A 27,830-nucleotide genomic window follows, 5' to 3' on the forward strand; every position below is an offset into this window, starting at 1 on the left:
GGAAGATACTAACCTGCATGGATAGAAAAGCATCCAATGCTCTGATGTGATATAGTACAGAATAATCTGTACACGTAAGGTAACATTCAATCCCTTAATATTGTGAGTTGGATGATGGTCTGCAACAATGAAGTGAGACACAGTGAAGTAATAAAAAAGCTTTAGTGCACTCCTTAGAGAGCAAATAGTAAAACAGTAAAACAGTTAGATATGGGATGTGCAAGGACATGAAACACAGCAGTGTGGTATAATATGGATCATAAAAAAACTGCAGAGAATATGTATAGGACAAAATGCAGAGAGCTATGATAGTAAATGCAGAGAGGCATACACTGTCAGCTACAGGCGAAAAACTAGCGTATGAGGCAAAATTGATAAAAAGAAGAGAACGGCAAAAAACATATTGGGGGTGGCTGCATACCACATGTCTAAAACAAAAAAAAGTGGGGGACAAAACAACGGGATATAAACAAAAAATGAGGATCCGTTGACTACTACAGAAAATGTATTTGAAACAGGACACAGAGGACTGTGATGGTAAGTACAGAGAAGCACGCACTGTGAGCTACTAGTGTGTAACAGCAGAAAAAATGTATATTGGGGGTTGGCAGCATACCGCGTATCCGAAAAGAAGGAAAAACAAAAAAACGAAGGGGAACAAAAAACAGAGTGTGATGCTGAGTACAGAAAGTAAATAACTGTATGGTGAAAACACCTATGACCAATCCTATTTGTGCCAACGAATGAAACAAGAACAAAGAATAATCTTACCTTGAAAAAGACCTTTTGTGGAAAAAAGTCATGACGCTGAAGGTTAGTTTTAGCGTTTGCCAAAGTGGGACTGATGGACAAAAGGTCCATTACAAATGTGAATTTGGTGCCAAAATCTGAAGGATATGACGAATGATGACGTATGTAGTATAGTAACTAAATGTAATATGTAATTCAACTAGTTGAACAGATCCGGGTGTCTGCAAAATACGTGATATATTAAAACACTGAAAGAAATGAATGAAAAATAGAATGAAAAAAATTTAAAAAGCCCTAGAAAAAAACTATGTTGACTTATTACAATCTACTCGCAGTAAGAAGACACCAGAAGTCGTCTGCACACTCAAGTACTCCTTGGCAAAATTCATCTCTCGGTCTATCCGGAAGCATTGGCATATCTTAGAAGGTTTGGAATGTTTTAAGAACAAAGAACTGGTGGTTGCGTACTCCAGAAATAAGAACCTTAAAGAACATCTTGTCCCTTCAACCTTACCGGATTCAACCACAGTACCAACATCACCACATTTGGGACACCGCAAATGCGGTCATTGTAGTGTGTGTCACCTTAGCTTAGAGACGACAATCTTCACTCACCTTATCACCAAGAGATCATACAATCTACAACATACTTCAGACTATACTACATCATCTGTAATCTACATCATCTTATGTCCATGCCCCCTGTTGTATGTTGGAAAAACTATAAGAGCAATAAAAATGAGGATCATTGAACATAGAAGTTGCATCAAGAGGAAGGTGGAATCTGCACCTCTGGTTAATCACTGACACACAGCCAACCATTCTGTTACAGATTTAAGATTCTTGGTTTTTAAAACTTTCACCAAAATATAGAGAGGAGGCAATTTGTATAATCGTCTCCTCCAGGAGGAACAGAGACTGATTTTTGAGTTACAGACCCTGATCCCTAATGGATTAAATAATGAGATTGACTTTCGGCCTTTCTTAAAATACCTCACATATTACTTTTCCATCACACTTTTAGTCAAACATTTACCCTGTTTTTATGTTTTTTTTAAAAAGCATATGAGTGGCATCATGAAACAATTTTTATGTTTCTATACATGTCTTCAAGTCTCCATGCCTATTATAAGATTTGGGCACATACACATTTCTTGGTCATTGGTCTTTTAAATGTAAGTGCATACATATGATTAATTATCAGTCAGATATGGTAACATTTACTTTGACGGAGCAGTAATGATGATCTGTTTAAATGTTACTATAAAAGCGCTGTAAAGTAACACAATTCAGTGTAAGTATATACTCATACAGTACACACAATACATTACTCCTTTTTTTTTTTGATCTAGCAAGTACTTCCTATCTATAGCACATTCATTATTTACACATCTTTTTTCTATACACACATTTCTGGACTCAGTTAATACCCTTTTGTCTAGTTACTAATCTTTATTCTCAACTAGCACTTTACTCATCATTCATGCACACCCTCTCCTTTTTTCAGCCACATGTTTTCTTTTGTGCACAGTCCCTCTTTCCCCTTCCCCCCTTCCCCCATCCCCCACCCCCCCCATCACACCTCTCTTCTATTCCTCTTTCAGTCTGCAATTTTTGCACTTCAACACACATTCGGTGCCACATCACCAAGTATTTATATATCTAACCATCAAGCAACAGAACCTGGTATTACTGATTTTTGGGCTCATGGTGCTCAGATTCTTTTGATCGTTCTCTTTTCTTTTTATATCTATCGCATATAGATGATTAAGTTAGTATTTTTCTTTCTTTTTTATCTTCCCCTTCCACTATCACTGCTGACAGACTAACCACACTGTTTTCATACAAATTATCGCTGTTGTCTCACTACAAGGATTTTTAGCATCACATACAACATTTCTTTCAGTCCGTTTTGTGCACAGGTCCCCCTTTTTTTTCATTCTGTTTTTCATTCATTTCTTTCAGTGTTTTAATATATCACGTATTTTGCAGACACCCGGATCTGTTCAACTAGTTGAATTACATATTACATTTAGTTACTATACTACATACGTCATCATTCGTCATATCCTTCAGATTTTGGCACCAAATTCACATTTGTAATGGACCTTTTGTCCATCAGTCCCACTTTGGCAAACGCTAAAACTAACCTTCAGCGTCATGACTTTTTTCCACAAAAGGTCTTTTTCAAGGTAAGATTATTCTTTGTTCTTGTTTCATTCGTTGGCACAAATAGGATTGGTCATAGGTGTTTTCACCATACAGTTATTTACTTTCTGTTCTCAGCATCACACTCTGTTTTTTGTTCCCCTTCGTTTTTTATTTTTCCTTCTTTTCAGATACGCGGTATGCTGCCAACCCCCAATATACATTTTTTCTGCTGTTCTATTTTTCTTCTTTTTATCCTGTCCGGTAGCATATTATGTTATTTTGTTTTTTATACATTATTTTGCTTTACACACTAGTAGCTCACAGTATGTGCTTCTCTGCCTTTACTATCATAGCTCTCTGTGTTTTGCCCCATACATATTCTCTGCAGTTTTTTAAATTTTATTTTAATTTTATTTATTTGTTACATTTGTATCCCACATTTTCCCACCTATTTGTAGGCTCAATGTGGCTTACATAGTACCGGAAAGGCTTTTGCAGGCTCCGGTGTGAACAAATACAGGGTGATGTTGTGGTAAGATCAAGTTCATGTGGCACAGCCACATTAGGGAATCGGAGAACTGAAGAGTTGTGTTATGTCCATTATGTGCTTTAGTTTGGTTGTGTTACAGAGATTAGGCATTTAAGTTGGATCAGTAGGGTATGCCTTTTTAAACAGGTTGGTTTTTAGTGATTTCTGGAAGTTTAGGTGGTCGTACGTCGTTTTCAAGGCTTTTGGTAATGCGTTCCACAGTTGTGTGCTTATGTAGGAAAAACTAGGTGCGTAAGTTGTTTTGTATTTAAGTCCTTTGCAGCTTGGGTAGCTTAGGTAAGATTGTGTTGATTCGGATGGATTTCTAATTGGTAAGTCGATCAAGTCTATCATGTAACTCGGGGCTTCTCTGTAGATGATTTTGTGAACCAGGGTGCAAATTTTGAAGGTGATGCGTTCTTTGACTGGGAGCCAATGTAGTTTTTCGCGGAGGGGTTTTGTGCTTTCAAATCACGTTTTTTTTAAAAATTTGAAATATTTTTTTTATTCAGTTTTTTGTGCTATAACCATACAAATAATGCATTTGTATACATCAACTTGTACAACTGTATTTAAACTTAAGCATTACACCGGCAATCTTGCTTACCATGAACTTTCTTCATTATACACCCCCCATTCCCCCCACCCTGCCCTCCCCCTCCCCCCTCCCCTTCTCCCTCAGGTATGGCTTCTTTTCCCGTACTCTCCCCTACAGTCTCTGTGTCGAGTATAATATCAAAAGCTGACCATTCCTTCGCTTTCATGTTAAAACATCCACCCTTTTGGTCTGTTAACTTTTCAAGTTCCATCAGCGTTTTAAGTTTCATTGTCCAGCTTTGTATCGAGGGTCCAATATATTGTTTCCAATGTGTCGCTATTACTGTTTTGGCAGCCGCCAGGCACAGTCTTTTAACCCTGCATTCCCACTTCTGACCTCTTTTATTTCCCCAACCCAACAGGCACCATTTCGGGTCCATAGGGAATGAACTTTTCAAAACTAGAGTTAATTTACTAGTTATTTCCTCCCAAAATGTTGTAAGAGAGGTGCAAGTCCACCATATATGGAAGTAGCTTCTTCATTCCATTCTACATCTCCAGCATTCATCTGAAGCTGTCTGATACATACTTTTCACCCTATCAGGAATATAATACCATCTACTTAACACCTTATATGCATTTTCTTTAATAAGTACACATATTGACGCTTTTTTCACCTCTATACACAACATTTCCCATTTTTTCACACTGATTTCCTCTTGTAGGTCTCTTTCCCATGCTCTCATAAATGATAATTTATCTGTCAATCCCCCTCTAAGATATTTATAAAGTCTTGAAATACCCCTGCCCCCAGTGGCCAATGTTTCCCACAGGTTCTCCCCTACCTCCCCCTCCAAAGGGTCTTCCTTTAACCAACCTTGACCTCTCATAAAAGTTCTGATCTGGCAAACTGGTCTGTATCTGGTAACCCAAATTCTCGCTGGAGATCTCCAAATTGCTTCAACTCCCCGTCTTCAAATAAATCTCTAAACTTCTGCAAGCCCTTCCGCTTCCATTCTTTAAATATTCCTCCTTCTTCTCCTGCTGGAAACTCAGGTTCCTGTGTTATTTGTGCCAAAGTAGATACTTTCTTTCCTCTCTAAAACTTATGTTGCAGAAAATCCCATGTGCTAGTCAAATGGCCCACAAACGGGTTATCTATTTTTAATTTTTTAACATTACCTTTTATTCTTGAACCCACAAGCTTCCCCCTAAATTCCTACCCACTGCAAACTCCTGCTCCAGCTGTGTCACTGGAGAGGCATCACCATTAGTTCACTCTGCTATCTGCTTAAGTTGAGCGGCTTGATAGTACCAGATAATATTCGGCATTCCCCTCCCTCCATTTTCAATCCCACCCCACAAGGTTTTTTTTTTTTTTGAAATCCTGGCGTGCTTCCCTCCCCATGTGAACTTTAATATATCTGATTGTAATCTGTTTAGATCTCCTTTGGGGATGCCTGCTGATATTGTCTGAAATAAAAATAGCAATCGAGGGGCAATGTTCATTTTAATCACTGCTATTCTCCCCCACCATGATAACCACCTACACTTCCACCTACTCATATCGTTCCGTAACTCTCTCATCAAGGGAACATAATTCATAGCATATAACTGTGTAAGATCTCTAGGCAACTGTATGCCCAAATATTTAAAGCTTTTACATGCCTTTTTAAAGGAGAAGGAGCCTACCAAGCTATCTATTTCCTTGCTCATTCATCGTTATCCCCATTATCTCAGACTTATTTCAAATCGCGTTTTATCAAATATAAGCCTAGCTGCCGTGTTTTGAGCGGTCTGAAGTTTCTTTAAGGTTTGTTCTTTACATCCCGCATAAATTCCATTGCAGTAATATAAGTGGCTTAGTACAATTGATTGTATCAGGTTGCAAAATGTTTCCCTTGGGAAGAATTGCTTCACGCATTTGAGTTTCCACATTGAGTGGAACATTTTCTTTGTTGTGGATGCCACTTGGCTCTCTAGTGTTAAGTTACGATCCATTGTAACGCTGAGGATTTTCAAGCTGTCTGAGATAGGAAGGGTGTGATCTGGGGTGTTGATACTTGTGGGGATGTCCGCGCTGTGTTGGGATGAGAGGATGAGACAATGAGTTTTTTCTTTATTGAGTTTTAGTTCAAATGCATTTGCCCATGAATCCATGATGTTCAGGCCAAGCTTGATTTTGTTGGTGATTTCTGTCAGTTTGGTTTTGTAATTTATTTATTTATTGCATTTGTATCCCACATTTTCCCACCTATTTGCAGTCTCAATGTGGCTTACATAGAGGCTTATTTTCAAAGCACTTAGCCTCCCAAAGTTCCATAGAAACCTATGGAACTTTGGAAGGCTAAGTGCTTTGAAAATATGCCTCATAGTATTGTTAACATGGTTATTCCAGTATGTTAGGTACAATTAGTATTGTGTAGGGATTAGTTAAGGGAAGACAGGAAGGGATTTAATAGGGTATTTATAGCAGGTGTGCTTTCGTAGCTGAATGGGTTGATGTAGTGGATTAGTGTGGCTGTAGGTTCTCATTGTAGGCTTTGTTGAAGAAATATGTTTTCAGTGTTTTGCGAAAGATAGTTATTTCGTCAATTGTTTTCAGGTTTGAGGGTAATGCATTCCATACCTGTGTGCTCATGTAAGAGAAGGTGGTGGCGTGCATCAGCTTGTATTTTAGTCCTTTACAGCTGGGGAAGTGCAGGTTGAGAAATTTGCGAGATGATCTGGTGGCGTTTCTGGGAGGTAGGTCCATGAGGTTTAGCATGTAAGATAGGGCGTCTGTGTGAATAATTTTGTGTACAATCGTGCAAATCTTGAATGCAATGCGTTCCTTAAGTGGGAGCCAGTGAAGTTTCTCTCTTAACGGTTTTGCACTTTCATATTTATTTTTTCCAGATATGAGTCCAGCGGCAGTATTCTGGGCAGTTTGGAGTTTTTTTGATAGTTTGCAGCCAGTGTACAGTGCGTTGCAGTAGACTTATTACCATTGACTGTACCAGGGTACGGAAGATGTATCTCGGGAAGAAAGGTTTTACTCTTTTGAGTTTTCACATGGAGTAGAACATCTTTTTCGTAGTGCTTTTTACGTGGGTATCAAGAGTAAGGTTTCGGTCAATGGTGACTCCAAGAATCTTCAAGTTTTGTGAAACAGGAAGAGAACAGTATGGTGTGATTATGGTGGAGAAGTTTTTTGTGTTATATTGTGAGGTAAGTACGAGACATTGTGTTTTTTCTGCATTAAGTTTTAGTTGGAATGCATCAGCCCAGGTGTGCATTATTTGGAGGCTTTGGTTGATCTTGTTAGTGATTTCCTTTAGATCATGTTTGAACGGGATGTAAATTGTGACATCATCTGCATATATGTAGGGGTTGAGATTTTGATTGGCTAGAAGTTTGGCTAATGGTATCATCATTAGGTTGAATAAGGTTGGTGAGAGGGGAGATCCTTGGGGAACTCCACATTCAGGTGTCCATGGGAGTGATCTGTCCACGTTTGCTGTTACTTGATATGATCTTGTGGTTAAGAATCCTTTGAACCATTTGAGAACTGTTCCTTCTACTCCAAAGTATTCTAGTATATGTAGTAGTATTTCATGATTGACCATGTCAAAGGCACTGGACATGTCAAATTCTAGGAGGAGTATGTTGTTACCAGTTGCAATTGCTTGTTTAAATGAGTTTATTGCAGACACTAGAACAGTTTCGGTGCTCTGATTTGACTGAAATCCTGATTGAGACTCGTGCAGTATTGAGTGCTTATCTAAGTATTCAGTAAGTTGTTTCGTCACTATGCCTTCCATGGGTTTGGTTATAAGTGGAATAGATGCTACTGGGCGATAGTTGGTTAGGTCCATTGTGTTTCTCTTAGTGTCTTTTGGTAGCGGAGTAAGTAGGATGCTTCCTTTATCCGTGAGAAAGAGCCCATTTTGGAGTCTATAGTTTACGTGGTTCTTGAGGTCTGTTTTAAAATGTTTGGGTACGGATCTTATTAGACTATTAGGGCAAATGTCTAATTTGCATTGTGATTTGGCATATTTTCCGAGCCAATGTGAGATTTCATTTGATGAAAGCTTGTCAAAGCGGGTCCAAGATCAGTCTGCTGGGTATTCCCCGGGTTTTGGGTCTAGACATTCAAGGATATTTGTGTAATCCGTTATATTGGTAGGTATCATGAGTCGGAGCGTTAAGATTTTTTCCTTGAAGTAATTTGCAAGATTAGTTGCTGATGGGGTATTAGTGTTGTTGGAGGTGACCGTATTAGTGTTTAGGAGATTGTTTACAAGTGAGAAGAGTTTATATGTATCCTTGTAGTTTGGTCCTATTTTGATTTTGTAATACGTCCTTTTAGTTTGTCTGATAGTGTATTTGTATTTTCTATGTAGTTGTTTCCAGTCTTTGAGTGCATTTTCGTCTTTTTTCTTTCTCCATGCTCTTTCTAGTCTTCTGACTTGGGTTTTTAGTTCTTTCAGTTCTTTGTTAAAACATGGTATTGAGTTTTTTCTATGTGAGGTTCTGGTTTGGAGTGGTGCTACATTATCTAGTATTGTTCTGCATCTGTTATCCCATTCTTGAAGAAATTGGGATGAGTCTGTAGGTGTTGTCCAATTGTCGGTGTATACTTGTTGCCAGAATTTTAGCGGGTCTATTTTGCCTCTCTTAGTGTATGTTTGTTTTTGTTGTGGTTTTTTTTGTTATCCATTGGAGTGACAGGTTTGCACTGTAGTGATCGGACCACGGCCTGGCTGTCCAATTTGTGACTGTTAGTGTGAGATTTGGTTCTGATGAGAATTTGTGGGTGATAATATCTAGTGTATGTCCTTTGTTATGAGTGGGTTGTATGTTTGGCAGTGGAGCTCCCATAGTTGGAGGAAGTCTTTGCATTCGCGTACATTGCTTGAGTTAGTGTCTTCCAGGTGAAGGTTGATATCTCCTGCTATAAGAAGTTTCCGGGAAACACAAGTATTCGATATGAAATCCAGAAAGTGCGTTTGCGAGTTTTGCCAGTTTCCCGGTGGTCTGTAAAATAAGATTAGGTTTAGGTGATCACGTAGGTTGGGGTGATTGATTCTGACTGAGGCTATTTCGAGTTGGGGAAGAATAGATTATGCTGTTGTTGTGACTGTGAATTGAGATTTATATATTATTGCTATTCCTCCTCCTCCTTTTCCTTCTCTTGTCCAGTGGGTAATTTTGTATCCTGGAGGACAGAGCTCTAAGATTATTGGATCTTTGGGATCGTGGATCCAAGTTTCACTAATAAGTAGGAAATCAAGATGGTCAGTTGTAATCCAGTCGGTTAGTATCAAGGTTTTATTGACTGCCGATCTAGCATTGATGTATCCTATTTGTATTTGTTGGTAGTGTTCAGTCATGTTTGAGGTAGTGGTAATTTTTATCAGTTGTCTGTCTTCTTGGCGTATAAGTTTGTTATGTCCTTTCGTTCCTTTCTGTTGATGATGACCGTGGTTGGTGGTTTTTTCGTGGCATTGTTTAGTTTTTTGGATAGGCATGTTTTGTATATGTTGTGTGATTGGTTTGCAAGTTGTGGGGGTAGTGATGCTTGTGTTAGGGGTTGTGGTTGTGTGATAGGTTAGTGAGAGATAGTAGGTGATTAGGAATATTAATTTGTTGGGGATCATATCAGAGTTGTTTAGGGTTGTTTGGCAATTTACAGTTTAATATGCAGTGTGAGACTGTGAGCTGCCTAATAAGCATTTAGAAGGTATTTAGTAGGTAATGAAACATGTTGCAATCAGGTACTATGAGATACATGGTAAGCATTCGACTGATGTTTTGAATTTACAGTTTTAGATGCAGTATTATGTGTTATTATGATATGAGACGCTTAAGGTAAAATTATGTATCATACCTGATAATTTTCTTTCCATTAATCATAGCTGATCAATCCATAGACTGGTGGGTTGTGTCCATCTACCAGCAGGTGGAGATAGAGAGCAATCCTTTTGCCTCCCTATATGTGGTCATGTGCTGCCGGAAACTCCTCAGTATGTCGATATCCAAGCTCCATCCGCAGGACTCAGCACTTAGAGAATTACACCCACAAAGGGACACTCTGCCCAGCTCACCACCGCCGAAACGGGGGAGGGGAATTAACCCAGCTCATCCCCACACAAGTGGGGGAGGGGAATCCGTCCAGCTCATCCCCGCGGAGCGGGGGAGGGACACCACACCCGCCAATGCGGGGGCATCTGGCTTATCCTGCAACCGCAACCGCGGGAGGAGCTGACTGACCCTAACACCGCCGAAGCGGGAGGGGTACAAAACTGCCCTACTGCCGCACGAAGCGGGAGGGAGCGCCGGCAGAATTTAAGTCTCAATCCAGCCCTGTAAAACGGAGGGGAGAGGAATGCAGCAGCTCACTGTAACACAAACTCGTCTCAACTCTTGAAGAATTCATTGAAAAACTTGAACACGAAGTCCTCCTGAACAGGAACTGAAGACTAAACTTGAACCTGAAATGCAACCAGAATATAAACAGTACAGATATCTGGGAGGGGCTATGGATTGATCAGCTATGATTAATGGAAAGAAAATTATCAGGTATGATACATAATTTTACCTTCCATATCATCATGCTGATCAAACCATAGACTGGTGGGATGTACCGAAGCAGTACTCACCCAGGGCGGGACATAGAAATCTCTGACCGCAACACTGAAGCTCCAAACCGGGCCTCCGCCTGAGCAGCCACAGTCAAGCGGTAATGCCTGGAGAAGGTATGGGCCGAAGCCCAAGTTGCCGCCTTGCAAATCTCTTCCAAGGAGACGGACCCGGCCTCTGCCATCGAGGCCGCCTGAGCTCTAGTGGAGTGAGCCTTCAGCTGGATAGGCGGCACCTTCCTCACGGCCACATAAGCCGCCGCAATGGCTTCCTTGACCCATCTTGCCACTGTAGGCTTAGCAGCCTGCAGACCCTTACGAGGACCTGCAAACAGGACAAACAGATGATCCGATTTCCGGAAATCATTGATCACTTCCAAGTATCTGATGATGACACGTCTCACATCCAGATATTTGAGAGCAGAGTATTCCTCTGGGTAGTCCTCCCTACGAAAGGAAGGGAGACAGAGCTGCTGATTCACATGGAAGCAAGAAACAATCTTGGGCAGGAAGGAAGGCACTGTGCGAATAGTCACTCCTGCCTCAGTGAACTGCAGAAAAGGCTCTCTACATGAGAGCGCCTGGAGCTCGGAAACTCTTCTGGCTGAAGTGATAGCCACCAAAAAGACTGCTTTCAACATCAGGTCTTTCAGAGATGCCCTCGACAAGGATTCAAAAGGCGGCTTCTGCAATGCTCTTAGCACCAGGTTGAGATTCCACGCAGGCACCACTGAGTGCAGAGGAGGGCGCAGGTGATTAACTCCCTTGAGAAAGCGCAGCACATCTGGCTGCGAAGCCAGGGAAACACCCTTCAGGCGGCCCCTGAAGCAAGTCAGAGCTGCTACCTGGACTTTAAGGGAACTGAGCGACAGGCCTTTCTCCAGACCTTCTTGCAGGAACGCCAACACTGAAGAAATTGGAGCAGTGAAGGGAGAAAGTGAGCCTGCTTCACACCACACTGCAAAGATATGCCAAACCCTGGCGTAAGCAGTAGAAGTAGAGCGCTTCCTCGCTCTCAGCATAGTGGCGATGACCTTGTCTGAGAAGCCCTTCTTTCTCAGACGCTGCCGCTCAATAGCCAGGCCGTAAGACCAAAGGGGGAGGGATCCTCCATCACCACGGGACCCTGATGTAACAGGCCCTGCTCCACTGGCAGCCGCAGAGGATCGTCGACTGAGAGCCTGATCAAGTCCGCATACCAGGGACGTCTGGGCCAGTCTGGACCCACCAGGATTATCCGGCCCGGATGCTTTGCCACCCGGTCTAGCACCCTGCCCAACATGGGCCAGGGCGGGAACACATAGAGAAGCTCTTGTGTCGGCCACTGTTGGAGAGGAGCATCTACTCCCAGGGATCGAGGGTCCCGTCCTCTGCTGAAAAAGCGCGGCACTTGGCAATTGGCCAATGACGCCATCAGATCTAGGCTCGGCTGGCCCCAGCACTTCGTGATGTCCAAGAACGCCTGAGCAGATAGCTGCCACTCTCCGGGCTCCAAGGTATGGCGACTGAGAAAGTCCGCCTTGACATTCATGACTCCGGCAATGTGGGCCGCTGACAGCTGTTCCAGGTTCGCTTCTGCCCACTGGCATAGATTCATGGCCTCCTTGGCTAGAGGGGCGCTCTTGGTACCTCCCTGGCGGTTGACATAGGCCACAGCCATGGCATTGTCCGACAGGACCTGTACTGGCTTCAACGCCAGTACCGGGATGAACTCCAAAAGCGCCAACCGAATGGCTCTGAGTTCCAGGAGGTTGATAGACCACTTTGCCTCTGCAGGAGACCAGAGCCCCTGCGCTGTCCTTCCCAAGCAGTGGGCTCCCCAGCCCGACAAAGAGGCGTCCGTCGTGACGACAATCCACTCCGGGGTCACCAGAGGCATTCCTGCAGACAACTTGTCTGTCTGCATCCACCAGCTCAGCACCTTGCGCACTGCTGGGTCCAAGGGAAGACGCACAGCATAATCCTCCGACATCGGAGTCCAGCGCTGCAGCAGAGAGTGTTGTAGTGGTCTCATATGAGCCCTGGCCCAGGGCACTACTTCCATCGTGGCCGTCATAGAGCCCAACAGCTGCACATAGTCCCAAGCCCGAAGAGGAGAGGCTACTAGGAACTGGTCCACCTGAGCCTGAAGCTTGACAATCCAATTGTCTGGCAGGAACACTCTGCCCACTTGGGTGTCGAATCGAACTCCCAGATACTCCAGGGACTGAGTCGGGCGCAGCTGGCTCTTCTCCCAGTTGATGATCCACCCCAGGGAGCTCAAAAGAGCAACCACCCGGTCCACAGCTTTGCCGCACTCTGCATAAGAGGGGGCTCGGATCAACCAGTCGTCCAGATAAGGATGGACTTGTACTCCTTCCTTTCGCAGGAAGGCCGCGATGACCACCATTACTTTGGAGAAGGTCCGCGGAGCAGTAGCCAACCCGAAAGGGAGGGCTCTGAACTGGAAGTGTCGGCCCAGGACTGCAAAACGCAGAAAGCGTTGATGAGGAGGCCAGATGGGAATATGCAGGTACGCTTCCTTGATGTCCAAGGAAGCCAAGAACTCTCCTGCCTTCACTGCCGCTATAACAGAGCGGAGAGTCTCCATGCGAAAGTGCCACACTTTCAAGGCCCGATTGACCCCTTTGAGGTCGAGGATAGGCCGGACAGAACCTCCTTTCTTTGGTACCACAAAGTAAATGGAGTAACGTCCCTTGCCAGTCTGATTTTCTGGCACCGGAACGACCGCACCCAGGCGGATCAGGTTGCACTGCCACAGCTTTGACCAGAGACTTGCAGGGAGAGAGTACAAACCCGTCTCTTAAGGGTCGGCAGAACTCTAACTTGTAGCTGTCTCTGATGACTTCCAGCACCCAAGCGTCTGAAGTTACTTTGGTCCACTCGCCCAGAAACGAGGACAGGCGTCCTCCAATCTGCACTGGGCCATGGACCAGGACCCCGTCATTGGGTACGAGACCCTGGGGGAGGACCGGAGGGCGTACCTCCGGGACGGCGGTCTCTGCGAAAGGAATGCTGCTTGGGGGAGAAGTTCCTTTTGAAGGAAGAGGGGGCAGAGGAGCCCGACTTGCCCGGGCGGTACCGACAGGCTTCTTGAAATCGTCCTCTGGAGATACCGGGGCGAGCACTGGCCCGAGCCCTGACCTCTGGTAACCTCTTGCCCTTAGACATGCCGAGATCAGTCACGATTTTATCCAGCTCGACCCCAAAGAGCAGCTTGCCTTTAAAAGGCAACTTAGCCAGGCGGGACTTAGAGGTGTGGTCCGCAGACCAATGTTTCAGCCAAAGCCAGCGCCGCGCAGAGACTGTCTGAGCCATGCCTTTAGCCGAGGCTCTCAAGACATCATACAGTAAGTCTGCCAAATAAGCCAAGCCCGATTCCAGGGCTGGCCAGTCAGCCCTCAAGGAAGGATCCGAGGGGGAAGCCCGCTGCACCATCGTCAGGCACGCCCTGGCCACATAGGAGCCGCAAACTGAGGCCTGCAAACTTAAGGCAGCCGCCTCGACGGACGACCTTAAAGCCGCTTCCAATCTTCTGTCTTGGGCGTCCTTTAGGGCCGTGCCACCTTCCACCGGCAACGCCGTCTTCTTAGTCACCGCAGTGATTAAAGAATCCACGGTAGGCCAAAGAAAGGCCTCACGTTCACTTTCAGGCAAAGGATAGAGGCGGGACATAGCCCTAGCCACTTTGAGGCTCGCTTCCGGGACATCCCATTGAGCCGAAATTAAGGTGTGCATGGCATCATGCACGTGGAAGGTTCTAGGCGGGCGCTTCGTCCCCAGCATAATGGCAGAGCCAACAGGGGCTGAGGGAGAGACGTCCTCTGGCGAGGAAATCTTCAAAATGCTCATGGCCTGCAGTAACAGGTTGGGCAAATCCTCTGAGCGAAAGATCCGCGCTGCAGAGGGGTCATCCGCTCCATCCGAGCGGGCATCCGTCTCCTCCAAGGAATCCCCAAAGGACCGTTGGGAGAACTCAGATACGCTGCCCTCATCTACATCAGAGAAAACAGCGTCCTCTAAGGCCTGGGAATCCACCCGAGGGCGTTTACTTCCAGGGGCCTCAACCCCGTTATCGGACAAGGGAGAAGGGGCAGTGTTTTGCATAAGGAAAGCCTGATGCAGCAGCAAAATAAACTCGGGGGAGAAACCCCCCAGACTGTGTATTTCAGCAGCCTGGGCCACAGCCCTAGATGCACCCTCAACCGGCGCTCGCAAGAGCGGGGGAGCAACATGCTGCGCATCCAAGATGGCATCCGGCGTGACACTCCGCGAAGGAGCCGCGCGGGAAGAACGGCGCTTAACTTTAGCCGCTTTTTTGCCGTCGCCCAAATCAAGGGCGGCCATGGCATGAACGTCTCCCAGCTCAAGGGCGGCCCAAGAAGAAGCCGTCCGAGCAGAGTGGCCGGCCAAGATGGCAGAAGCGAGCAGCGGGGAATGGGCGTTTATGGCGGGAAAAACCGCCGCGCCGGAGGAAGACCCGGGACACTGACCGGCCTCCAAACTGACACCCAACAAGGGCGAATCAGACTTTAAAACCCCCGCATCCCCACTAGAAACGCACACGCGGTCCGGGGAGCGATTCTTCGCGCCCTCGCCCTCCGACGCCATAGGCCACGTGGAGATCAATCGGGGAACCCCCTGCCCGCTATAAAAAGGTAAAAATTACCTGCTTCTCGCTCCGAGCTGTAACGACCTGGTGTCCCAGTGAGTAGCTGCAATAAACGTTTAAATAAACGTCTAAATAAACGCCCTTAAGGACGTCCAAAATTTTTTTTTTTTTTAACGGAGCCAGCGGGAGGGGGGAGAAAAGGAGGGACCTGGCGCCACCAGGTTTGCACTTGCTCAAGAAAAGCCCTCAACCCCAGGCACTCAACAAAACCTAAAAATTAGGCTTGGAGGCCTAGCCAGAGCTGCTGCTGTGTGTGACCACCACCTGCTGAGATAGAGAACATACTGAGGAGTTTCCGGCAGCACATGACCACATATAGGGAGGCAAAAGGATTGCTCTCTATCTCCACCTGCTGGTAGATGGACACAACCCACCAGTCTATGGATTGATCAGCATGATGATATGGAATAAGCAGTTACAAGCATTACAGATCTTGCTTCAATGGAATGCTATGGAAAACCTAGCAAATATGTAAAATGCATTTAGCTTACAGTTTTAGATGCAATATTATGATAATTAACCAACATTTAGATTACAGGAATGTATTTTGTGACCTCGTCTGCATATATGAAAGGGTTAAGGCCATGGTTGGATAAGGACTTGGCAAGTGGGGTCATCATTAAGTTGAATAGGATCGGTGATAGCGGTGATCCTTCCAGTACTCCACAGTCTGCTTTTCTCGGTGATGATATGTTTGAATTTGATTTTATTTGATATGTTCTTGTGGTTAGGAAGCCCTTGATCCAGTTAAGTATGTTTCCACCAATCCCTAACTTATCTAGTAATCTTATTAATATATTATGTTTTACCATGTCGAATGCACTAGACATGTAGAATTGGAGGAGAAGAATGTTTTTACCTGTTTCTATTTCCCGCTTGAATTTGGCTAGAAGAGTGAGTAATACTGTTTCCGTCCTGTGGAGGAAGCGAAAGCCTGACTGTAATTCGTGTAATATTGAGAATTTGTTTATGTAATCTGTAAGTTATTTGGTTACCATGCTTTCCATCAGTTTGACCACCAACGGGATAGATGCAACTGGACGGTAATTAGTGATTTCGTTTGGGTTTTTTTTGGTGTCTTTTGGTATTGGGGTGAGTAGGATATTGGCATTTTCCTTAGGGAAGAAGCTTTGTTGAAGCATGTAATTTAGGTGGGATGTGAGGTCTGCTATGAAGCGGTCAGGGGCGGATTTCATTAGGTAGCTGGAACAGGTATCTAGTTTACAGTCAGTGTTGGAAAATGTACTGATCGCCTGGGTAACTGTTTCGATGGTAAGGAGGGCGAAGTTTAATCAGGTCTGATCTGCCTGGTATTCTCCAATTGTTGGGTCCAATTCATTAAGGAAGTTTTCAATGTCGGTGTTGTTCTGAGGTAGCGTGTTGCGTAGGTTTACAATTTTATCATTGAAGTACTTCGCAAGTTTATCTGCAGGTGGGATGTCTTTATTCGTGGTAGTGACCAAGTTGGTGTCTAGGAGTTTGTTCACGAGTTGGTATAATTTCTTGATGTCTTTGTAATCTGTCCGTATTTTGGTTTTATAGTATGATCTTTGGCCTGTCTTATTGCGTATTTGTATTTTCTTTGTATTTGTTTCCATGTGATGAGTGTATGTTCATCTTTTATTTTATTCCATGCTCGTTCAAGTTTCCTGGTTTGTGTTTTTAACTTTTTCAATTCATCGTTGAACCATGGTGTCGAGTTATGCTTGTGTGGGGTTCTTGCTTGTAAGGGCGCAATTTCATCTAGTATGCTTTTGCATCTTTTGTCCCATTCTATGAGGTAGTATATGGAATCTGTTTGTGTTGCCCATTCGTTATTGTATATTAGTTGCCAGAATGTTTTCGTGTCTACTTGACCTCTTGTGCTGTAGGATGTGTGTTCTAGTATTCGTTGTATACCCTTCTTCCACCAATGTAGGGATAAGTTTAGTTTATAGTGATCGGTCCAGGGTGTCTCTGTCCATTTCGTATTTGTTATTGTTAGGTTCTGGTCTGTTGAGAGTTTGTGTGAGATGAGATCAAGTGTGTGCTTTTGACGTGGGTTGTTTACATTTGTGGCCATTTGAGATCGCATAAACGGAGAAATTCCTTACATTCTCATGTGTTGATAGAGTTCGGGTCTTCTAAGTGAAGGCTGATGTCTCCTAGTATTAGTGTATTGGAGATGGTTACACATGTGTTTGAAATGAAGTCCATGAAGTTGGTCTGGCCTTCGTTCCAATTACCTGGAGGTCTGTAAAACAAGACACAATTCACATGATCCATATTATATCACACTACTGTGTTTCATGTCCTTGCACATCCCATATCTAACTGTTTTACTATTTGCTCTCTAAGGAGTGCACTAAAGCTTTATTATTACTTCACTGTGTCTCACTTCATTGTTACAGACCATCATCCAACTCACAGTATTAAGGGATTGAATGTTACCTTATGTGTACAGATTATTCTGTACTATATCACATCAGGGCATTGGATGCTTTTCTATCCATGCCGGTTAGTATCTTCCTTGATATGTTTTCACACAGCTGTGGAGCCTATTTAGCAGCTATTTGTATCTCTTATGCCATCACTAAATTTTAAACACACACCATTAAAAATGTTTTATTTGTTTTTTGAGCACATCCTCATATTCTTCGATCCATACGATATCTTTGGTGGTATATATATTTGTATTCATTTTTTAATATATTATTTTTTATATCATTGTACACAATTTGTTCTGTTGCAAATATATGTTTTCCATACATTTTATATTTTTAGCATATTGATTTTTTGTGATTTTGATGACACTAATGATGTTACTATATATGTATATAATTTTTAAATTCATTTTAAATACATTTTTTATCATTTAAAATCTGTTAATATGGTCAAACTTTCCACACATTTTTCACTGTAATGGTTTATTAAATGAGTCCTTATGATTGGTGACATTGATGTTTTTTTTAATTATACATGTATATTGTTTTACAGTATATTTTTACATATATTGTAAAGTGGATCCTCTTTTCTCAGGGGTTGCAGCTCTCCACAAAAACCCAACTAAACAAAAACCCACTCCTGTATGGCACCCCTTTTCCCTAAAAGAAACAAAAATAAGGATCTCTCCCGGTCCCCTGGAGAGTAGCAGTAAAAAGAAAAAAAAACACACGGCTCAATTCAGCCCTGGTTTCAAAACACAGTTCACTTTTAGCCAAGCTTTAAACACAGCACAGTCCAGCTAGGCTTTCAAAACACAGTTCACTTTTAGCCAAGCTTTAAAAACCACACAGTCCAGCTAGGCTTTCAAAACACAGTTCACGGGCGTTGCGCGGGCTCAAAGCCTAGGGTCCCACCCTCTTGGTCAGTCATACTCCTACCTGACCTCCTCCCGCTTGACCCGGCTTGGCCCCGCTACTGCCTTGGCTTTCTCTGAGCAAAAGCTGAAAAGTCTTTCGGCTCTTCCAGGGCGCTCTCTGGTTCAGTCAACTCCATAGGGCAAGGCCCACTCCCTGCCTCTCTCTCCTCAGGAGCCCAATCCATATTCTCCTCGCCCCGCCCTTCTCCCAGCTGCTCACCCTTTCTTTCATTAAAGCTCTTTGGTGGCTCTTCTTTCTCCACCCACCTGTTCCACCACCTCTTCCACCAGGTTGGAGAATCAGCCTTATTCCTTCCCCTGCGGCCCTCCTCTGGAGACTCCTGGGAATGCACATAGTTTCTCTTATCCCCTGTCTCCCTTGGGGCATGCTGGGAGTTGTAGTTCTTTATTTCTAGTTTTTTTCTGGGGAATGCCTGCCTATAACGGGGGTATTCTGGCCTATCCCCGGGTTCCTTTGGGGCCTGTCCTACATACTCTTTACATACCCCCCCCCCCTTAAATTTCCACCCCCGCCTTCTTTCCCCTCCTCCTCAGCGTCAGGGACTCGCCGAGCCTGAGAGCGGGTAGTGACCAACACTCTTTTTTCATTAATACACTCGGAAAAGGGGGGCCAGTCCCTTCCCAAAATCATCTCCTGGGGTAGCCTGGGCAGCACGGCCATGGCTATCTCTATGTCCCCTGTGGGCCCCTTCACGTGAACCCTATGGAGGGTATAACGAGTACTGGCCCCATGTATACATTGAATAGCCATTGCTCCCTCACAGGTATCCTTACCTCCTGTCCTCCTCTTTCTTATTTGTTCCCATAACCTCCTAGAGATCATGGACTGGTCTGCCCCGGAGTCTAACATGGCTACAATCGGTAAACCCTCAACCTCCACCTTAGCAGTATACCGAGGTCTAAACCCTTGGGCAACCTGCGAGGTCCATCCCTCTCGACCTGGGCAATCCCTTCGGAAGTGCCCAGTCTTCCCACACTTATAACAGAGTTTTCCTTCATATGAGGGGACCTTTTTTCCAGGGCCTGAGGGCACTATGGGCTTTCTACCACCCCAGCCGTGATCGGGTTTCCCTCCCTGGTGATCTGGCCTAAAGAAGGAACTTTTGGAACCCCAGCCTCCCACAGGTCGGGGCTTACCCCCCTCCAGGTTGGGTTCTCCCCAATGTTGGGCTTCCAAATAACCCTCCACCCCGGCTGTCACGGCCTCCACCATCTTACAGCCCCTTTGGACCAATCCTGACCTCATCTCCCTGGGAAGGCCCTGCAGGAACTGCTCCACTACCAATTCTTGAAGAATCTCTTCCGTGGTGCGGCGCTCAGGTTCCAACCATTTTTTTACCAAGTCCATCAGTCTAGTGGCCACCGCTTTAGGGGTTTCCCCCTTTTCCCATTTAGTGGACCGAAACTCACACCTGTAAGCCTGGGTACTTAGTCCATATCTGTCCTTAATGGCCTCTCTCAACCTCCCATAATTGGCCGCGTCCGCAGGAGCCAAGTCTCTAAAGGCTCTTAGAGCCTCCCAGATAATGAGGGCACTAACCGCATGGCCCACTGCTCTTGTGGCCATCCTGCGGCCACTGCCACCCTCTCGAAGGCGGTCAGGAAATCCTCTACATTATCCTGCTCAGACAACTTTCCCCAAGTAAGTGAGTTCAGGGATAAAGGTCCTACCACACCGCTTCCTCCTGGTCCCTGTCCAGTTGCGCTGGCTCCACCGCCCCTGGGAGCCTCGATCCCTCGCTGAAAAAAGTCCTGGAGCATATTCAGCACCGGTTGTTGCTGCTCTCGTGCCGCCGTCAAGGAGTCTTCCACCATCTTCCTCATCAGTTCTTGCTGTTTCTGGAACTGCATCGTCATCCACGCGAAGATCTCCTTGGGGTCCATCCTTGCTCCGGAACCGCGACTCCTGGTGAAAAAAAAACACAGAGGACACCTCCAAGTGTGGTTTCACTACCTATGTTTCACCTTTTACTAGGATCCCTTTATCTCCCCCAATCTAGGCCCCGCTTACCGGAACCCCAGACGGGTCTGCGCCTTTCTCAGCGTTGGCCCCTCCGTCGGGCTTTTCTGTCCTGCTGGTCTTGGCCTCCTCGAGCGACAGGTCCGCGACAGAATCCCACCACTGCCACCAATTGTAAAGTGGATCCTTTTTTCTCAGGGGTTGCAGCTCTCCACAAAAACTCAACTAAACAAAAACCCACTCCTGTATGGCACCCCTTTTCCCTAAAAGAAACAAAAATAAGGATCTCTCCCGGTCCCCTGGAGAGTAGCAGTAAAAAGAAAAAAAAACACACGGCTCAATTCAGCCCTGGTTTCAAAACACAGTTCACTTTTAGCCAAGCTTTAAAAACCACACAGTCCAGCTAGGCTTTCAAAACACAGTTCACGGGCGTTGCGCGGGCTCAAAGCCTAGGGTCCCACCCTCTTGGTCAGTCATACTCCTACCTGACCTCCTCCCGCTTGACCCGGCTTGGCCCCGCTACTGCCTTGGCTTTCTCTGAGCAAAAGCTGAAAAGTCTTTCGGCTCTTCCAGGGCGCTCTCTGGTTCAGTCAACTCCATAGGGCAAGGCCCACTCCCTGCCTCTCTCTCCTCAGGAGCCCAATCCATATTCTCCTCGCCCCGCCCTTCTCCCAGCTGCTCACCCTTTCTTTCATTAAAGCTCTTTGGTGGCTCTTCTTTCTCCACCCACCTGTTCCACCACCTCTTCCACCAGGTTGGAGAATCAGCCTTATTCCTTCCCCTGCGGCCCTCCTCTGGAGACTCCTGGGAATGCACATAGTTTCTCTTTCCCCTGTCTCCCTTGGGGCATGCTGGGAGTTGTAGTTCTTTATTTCTAGTTTTTTTCTGGGGAATGCCTGCCTATTCTGGGGGTATTCTGGCCTATCCCCGGGTTCCTTTGGGGCCTGTCCTACATACTCTTTACAATATGCATTTCACTTTATCATTCTTATATGTATATGTATTTATTATACATGCATATTGTTTCACTGTACATTTTTACATATATTACCAAACAAAAGAACTGCTGTCAAAAAATGACTAAGAAAAACATTATAGTGTATTGCGCTAGCGGAAAACGCCTCAAAGAGCTTTCAGGTCTTGAATTGATCTGTTGAAGCTATATCGGGTCAATAGACCCTGCTTTCATCATTGGCACAAAAATCCGCTGCTGCTTTAACAATTTTTTATTATTTAAATTATTCTGCTTATTTATTCTGCTTATATTACTATCTGATGTTAAATAAACACCACACTTATCTTTATAGTGGGTGCTTCATGGATAGTGTATAATGCTGAATTCCTCTTTCTCAGGTACATGTGCGGGGCTGACGGTGGCCAGCGTTTCGCAAGGCTGCTTCAGGGCTTCAATCGCACACTTTAGAAGAAAGGTCAGCTCACGATGTCTACGTGAGCTGACCATTCTTCTAATGTGTGCGATTGAAGCCCTGAAGCAGCCTTGCGAAACGCTGGCCACCGTCGGCCTCGCACATGTACCTGAGAAAGAGGAATTCAGCATTATACACTATCCATGAAGCACCCACTATAAAGATAAGTGTGGTGTTTATTTAACATCAGATAGTAATATAAGCAGAATAAATAAGCAGAATAATTTAAATAATAAAAAATAGTTAAAGCAGCAGCGGGTTTTTGTGCCAATGATGAAAGCAGGGTCTATTGATCCGATATAGCTTCAACAGATCAATTCAAGACCTGGAAGCTCTTTGAGGCTTTTTCCGCTAGCGCAGTACACTATAATGTTTTTCTTAGTCATTTTTTGACAGCAGTTCTTTTGTTTGGTAAAATAGTGAAGTCGATCTGCAACCGGACAAACATTTTTACATATATGCATTTAACTTTATTATTATTATTATTATTATATGTATATGCATTTACTTGTAGACCCCTGATGCAGGCCTAGTGGCTGAAACACAGCGTTTGTGTCGAGTCCTTTTTAAAATAAATGTTTTCAAATAAATGTTTTGTTTTAAGTCCAATGTTTCCAGTCTCTGGTGTCTGTGGTCAACTTTCCACCCTTTTCTGTTTTTCACTTTTTGTGGTTTCTCGTGGGACGTTCGAGATCTCCACCTTGGCGGATTCTCTTGGACTCGAACATTTTTGGGGAAATGTTACAGACTTATTTGGGTATTTCTCCATCCTACTTAGGATGAAGTGGGGGGGGGGGAGGCTTGGGATTTGTTTTGGACAATGTTTTCTATAGTGGATTATTGTAGTATTTGCTTCAATAACATTTCAGTTACAAAAAAATTAAATATCATGCTATACAATTTAAATACTACTCTGGCCTCCAATGGTAGCCAGTGTAGCTGCATAAACAGCAGAAAAATTCTGTCATTCTTACGCAAAGCAAAAATCAGTTGTCCTGCTGTGTTCTGTACCGTTTGTAATTTCTTAGGTAGAGAATATGAGATACCTAAGTACACAATGTTTCTACAGTCTAATTGCAACAGCTGTAAAACTTGCACCACCAGTCTAAACTGATCAAACTGAATATATTTCCGAATCCTCCTTAATTTACACAAAATCAAAAACAATTCCTTAAGGAACAGATTTACTTGAAATTCCATTGGCCTATCATTATCCATTGTTACTCCCAGAATTTTCATCAATTCAAAAACGTAAGCCGTATCACTAATTAAGAGGCTGATCTAAATATAAACTATCCTTTGCCTCCACAAATAAATTTTATCTTCTCCTTTTTCAATTTCAAAAAATGCATAATCATCCAAACATCTATTAAATTAATACATTTCTGTAATATAAATCTAAATTAATGAAGCAAAAAAGAGGGAATTCAAACTCCTGATATTCAGTCTAAATCAAAAATAGTTTGAATCTATCAGGCTTATCTTCAAAAGAGATGGGCACCCATCTTTCAACCAAAATCAGGAGATGGGCGTCCTATGCAGTAGGAATGGATCCTCAGAAGCTTAGCCGAAATTGGGTGGTGGAGCAGGTGGGGGAAGAGAGGTTGGTGGTTGGGAGGCGAGGATAGTGGAGGGCAGACTTATACGGTTTGTGCCAGAGCCGGTGATGGGAGGCGGGACTGGTGGTTGGGAGGCGGGAAATACTGCTGGGCAGACTTGTACGGTCTGTGCCCTGAAAAAGGCAGGTACAAATCAAGGTAAGGTATACACATATGAGTTTATCTTGTTGGGCAGACTGGATGGACCATGCAGGTCTTTTTCTTCCGTCATCATCATCTACTAAGTGGTCTGTGGCAGTGCGAGTGTGTCTTTTGGGTGCATGCCAGGCCAGTTTTTGCCGTGTTCTGGAAAAAGGGCCTTTTTTTAAGGGGCTGGAAAATGGACATGTGGCAAAATATAAACCAGCATGTGTCAATTATCAGCCTGAGACCTTACCGCCACCCATTGACTTAGCGGTAAGGTCTCATGTGCTACTCGGGTGGTAGGCATGCAGCACACATCCACTACCATTTACTGCTGGGTAAACACCACATGGTAGAAAATAGAAAATATTTTCTACTGCTTGTTTTCAGCACATGCCAAATCGAGAATTACCGCCCGGGGCACATGGTAAACTGATTTGGCGCTCACTGGATGCACGTAGACCCTTTCATACCTTTGTAAAAGGGCCCCTTACAGTGGACGTGATATGATCAAACTTGTGTAAATGACAGAGAAGACGAATAGCAGTGTTCTGCAGTGTCTGAAGCCATTTAAGCAAAGTTTTTGAGATCCCTAAGTAAATGACATTACAATAGTCTAATCTGGTCATGAGCAAAATAGGATCAGGAAGTGACATGTATTGTGATCAAAGAAGAGAGTGGACTGATCATAACTGTCATTAAAGAAAAAACCCAAACTTACAAAGAGCAGATACTTGTGGTTCAAAAGAGAAACGAGAATTGAGAATTACCTCTAAGTAATGAAAACTAGAGACTGGAGAAATTGTAGTATCCAGCAATGAAAGTGATTCAGAGGGAGGTATAAGGTGGCCAGTTAACCAACAGGCCACTGTTTTTCATGGTTTAAGATAAGATGATGTTCTGATAGCCATTGAGCAACGGCTTGAAGACAGCATTGAAGTCTTGAATTACAGTAGCGAGAGAGCTTAAGAAGATATTAAAGGGGAGAGTATAGAGTCCTGGGGCACCCCACATATTAGAGACTTTTCAGCAGATGTGCAGTGACTAAAGTAACTTAAAAAGAACGACCTGAAAGAAAACATTTAAATCAGCGTAAGACATACTGCTTTGCTCTGCTGACCTACACAAACCCACAGAATCACTCCTTTTATTGTTAAACTATGCAAACAAAGATGTAACCTTGGCACAGTTTTAGCTGAATTTTGAGGATAACAATTTTGAGTCAGGCTATTTTATCCAGATAAATGTCTTTAAAAATTGCTATCTGTGTGTATTAGTAATATAACTGTAAGAGCAAAAAGCTAGAGAACTACCCTCTCAACCCAGTACTGGTATTTGTAGAGCAGAGTGAAAAGCACATTGGTGATGAAGGGTGCAAGAGAAACTTGGCTTGCCAGTGATCTGTTTGTGATATATTTGAACTAAAAACACAAGGAAGACTTCATTTTTCTGGTGTCAGTCTATTCTTTTCACAAACAATATAAAACCAGCACAGAGACACACACATTAGTCAAATAATTTCTCTGCAGCTGGCCTTGGGGATGTTTCTTTCATTACTGTTTTCGTTAATGGAACAACTTCTATTTTGTAGAGTTTTCTCCCATTCCTTTCTTCTCTTCCTCCCATTCAATCTAAAATCAGGACTTCAAATTATTTTTACCTTTCTTTATAGCGGACAAATGCATACAAAATATCTACAGGGATCTGAGACTGAACCGTAGGGCTACGACAGAATATACTGGTATCTTGTCCAGCCTCTTACTACAGACCAAGTTGCCACTAGAAGACTTAAAAGCCAGTGTGACTGAATTAATGGCAGGAGGTGTGGATACGGTAAGGATATACAGACATGAACTTTGAACATCAACTTTTGGAGGGTAAGTTTTGAAATCTGAGTGGGACTCACAGACCTAGGAGAATTTTGTTGCAGGCAGGATGCTGGGCTTGCTGGATCTTTGGTTTGACCCAACATACACATCTTAAGTTTTCAAACACTCTACAAAGCAAAGCAAAGCATATAGGGCCAGATTCATTTCTGAAAAGGGTGCTTTGCAGATAGAGCCTTCTACAGAATACTAGCTTGGCGCACATCTTGCTCCTAACTTTGAGTATGAACACTTATGTCTGCGAAAAACTGGTATAAATGCTGGTGCCTAACTAATGGGTGCATAAATGACGTTACTCTATAATATGGAGCCTAAATTCTGGGAATGCCCAACCTGCCTATCAGTGGCGTACCAAGGGGGGGGGGGGGGCGGTCCGCCCCGGGTGCCAGTGGGTGGGGGTGCTCCGCTCCCGCCGCCTCCTTTAAAGAAAAATCGGCGAAGCAGCGTCGCAGGCAGCACCTCGTCTGCCCTGCTTGTGAAAAAAATCAAATCTCCTTCTCCTCGTCTTGACGTCGACTCGGGCCTTCCAATCAATCACTATGTCCTGCCCTCCTCTAAGGTAACTTCCGCGAGGGCGGGCGGGACACAGTGATTGATTGGAAGGCCCGAGTCGACGTCAAGACGTCAAGATGAGGAGAAGGAGATTTGATTTTTTTACAAGCAGCAGGGCAGACGAGGCGCTGCCTGCGATGCTGCTTCGCCAATTCAGACAGTAGTGAGAACGGGACTGAGGTGGGGAAGGAGAGGGGCGAAAGGGACTGGGGTGGGGGTGTTCAGAGGGGAAAAGGGGAGGGGAGAAGGGGACTGGGGTGGGGATCTCAGACAGGGGAGGGGGAGGGGAGAAGGGGACTAGGGTGGGGGTCTCAGTTAGGGGAGGGGGACAGGAGAAGGGGACTAGAGTGGGGATCTCAGACGGGAGAAGGGAAGGGGAGGGGAGAAGGGGACTGGGGTGGGGTGTTCAGAGGGGAAAAGGGGAGGGGAGAAGGGGACTGGGGTGGGGGTCTCAGACAGGGGAGAGGGAGGGGAGAAGGGGACTGGGGTGGGGGTCTCAGATGGGAGAAGGGGAAGGGGAGGGGAGAAGGGGACTGGGGTGAGGGTGTTCAGAGGGGAAAAGGGGAGGGGAGAAGGGGACTGGGGTGGGGATCTCAGATGGGAGACGGGGAGGGGAGAAGGGGACTGGGGTGGGGTCTCAGACAGGGGAGGGGGAGGGGAGAAGGGGACTGGAGTGGGGATCTCAGATGGGAGAAGGGAAGGGGAGGGGAGAAGGGGACTGGGGTGGGGGTGTTCAGAGGGAAAAGGGGAGGGGAGAAGGGGACTGGGGTGGGGGGTCTCAGACGGGAGAATGGAAGGGGAGGGGAGAAGGGGACTGGGGTGGGGGTGTTCAGAGGAGAAAAGGGGAGGGGAGAAGGGGACTGGGGTGGGGATCTCAGACAGGGGAGGGGGAGGGGAGAAGGGGACTGGGGTGGGGATCTCAGATGGAGACGGGGAGGGGAGAAAGGGACTGGGGTGGGGGTCTCAGACAGGGGAGGGGGAGGGGAGAAGGGGACTGGGGTGGGGGTGTTCAGAGGGGAGAAGGGGGCTGGAACTGGGGGCTGAAAAAAGGGGCAGAGAGAGAGGAGACAGATCCTAGATGGAAGGGGGAGCGAGAGGGAGGGCAGACCTTGGATGGATGGGAGAGGGAGGGCAAATGGTGGATTGAAGGGGCAGAGAGAAAGGGCAGACAGTGGAGTGGATGGAAGGGAAAGGGCAGACAGTGAATGGAAGGGGAAGAGATAGAGGGCAGATGTGGATGGAAGGGGCAGGGAAAGAGGGCAGACATTGGATGGAGGGAACAGCAGAGAGGGCTGACACTGGATGGCAGAGAACGAAGACAGATGCTGGATGGAAGGAAGATGGTGAAAAGAAGATGAGGAAAGCAGAAACCAGAGACAACAAACTGTAAATAAAATATATATTTTTGTTTTTTGCTTTAGGATAAAGTAGTATTGTAGCTGTGTTAATAAATGTTTATAATAGAGCATGTAAACAAGGTAATCTTTTTATTGAACTAATTTTAATACATTTTGACTAACTTTCGGAGAACAAAACCCCCTTCCTCAGGTCAGGATAGGATACTGTAACAGCACTATACTGTACTGACCCGAGGACGGAGGTTTTGGCCTCTGAAAGCTAAATGTATTAGTCCAATAAAA

The 27,830-nt window shown here is 44.9% G+C and overlaps 1 protein-coding gene across 1 annotated transcript in view; it reads left to right on the forward strand.

The window, feature by feature from the left end:
• The window catches only part of LOC115457552 (cholesterol side-chain cleavage enzyme, mitochondrial), a 136,654-nt gene that overhangs the window by 87,523 nt on the left and 21,301 nt on the right, over positions 1-27,830 (forward strand). The window contains exon 5 of the mRNA XM_030187009.1: positions 25,425-25,585. Coding sequence (XP_030042869.1) covers positions 25,425-25,585 — 161 coding nt within the window. The remainder of the gene's footprint in view (positions 1-25,424; positions 25,586-27,830) is intronic.

The sequence above is a fragment of the Microcaecilia unicolor genome, chromosome 1, assembly GCF_901765095.1.
Source record: "Microcaecilia unicolor chromosome 1, aMicUni1.1, whole genome shotgun sequence".
NCBI lineage: Eukaryota > Metazoa > Chordata > Amphibia > Gymnophiona > Siphonopidae > Microcaecilia > Microcaecilia unicolor.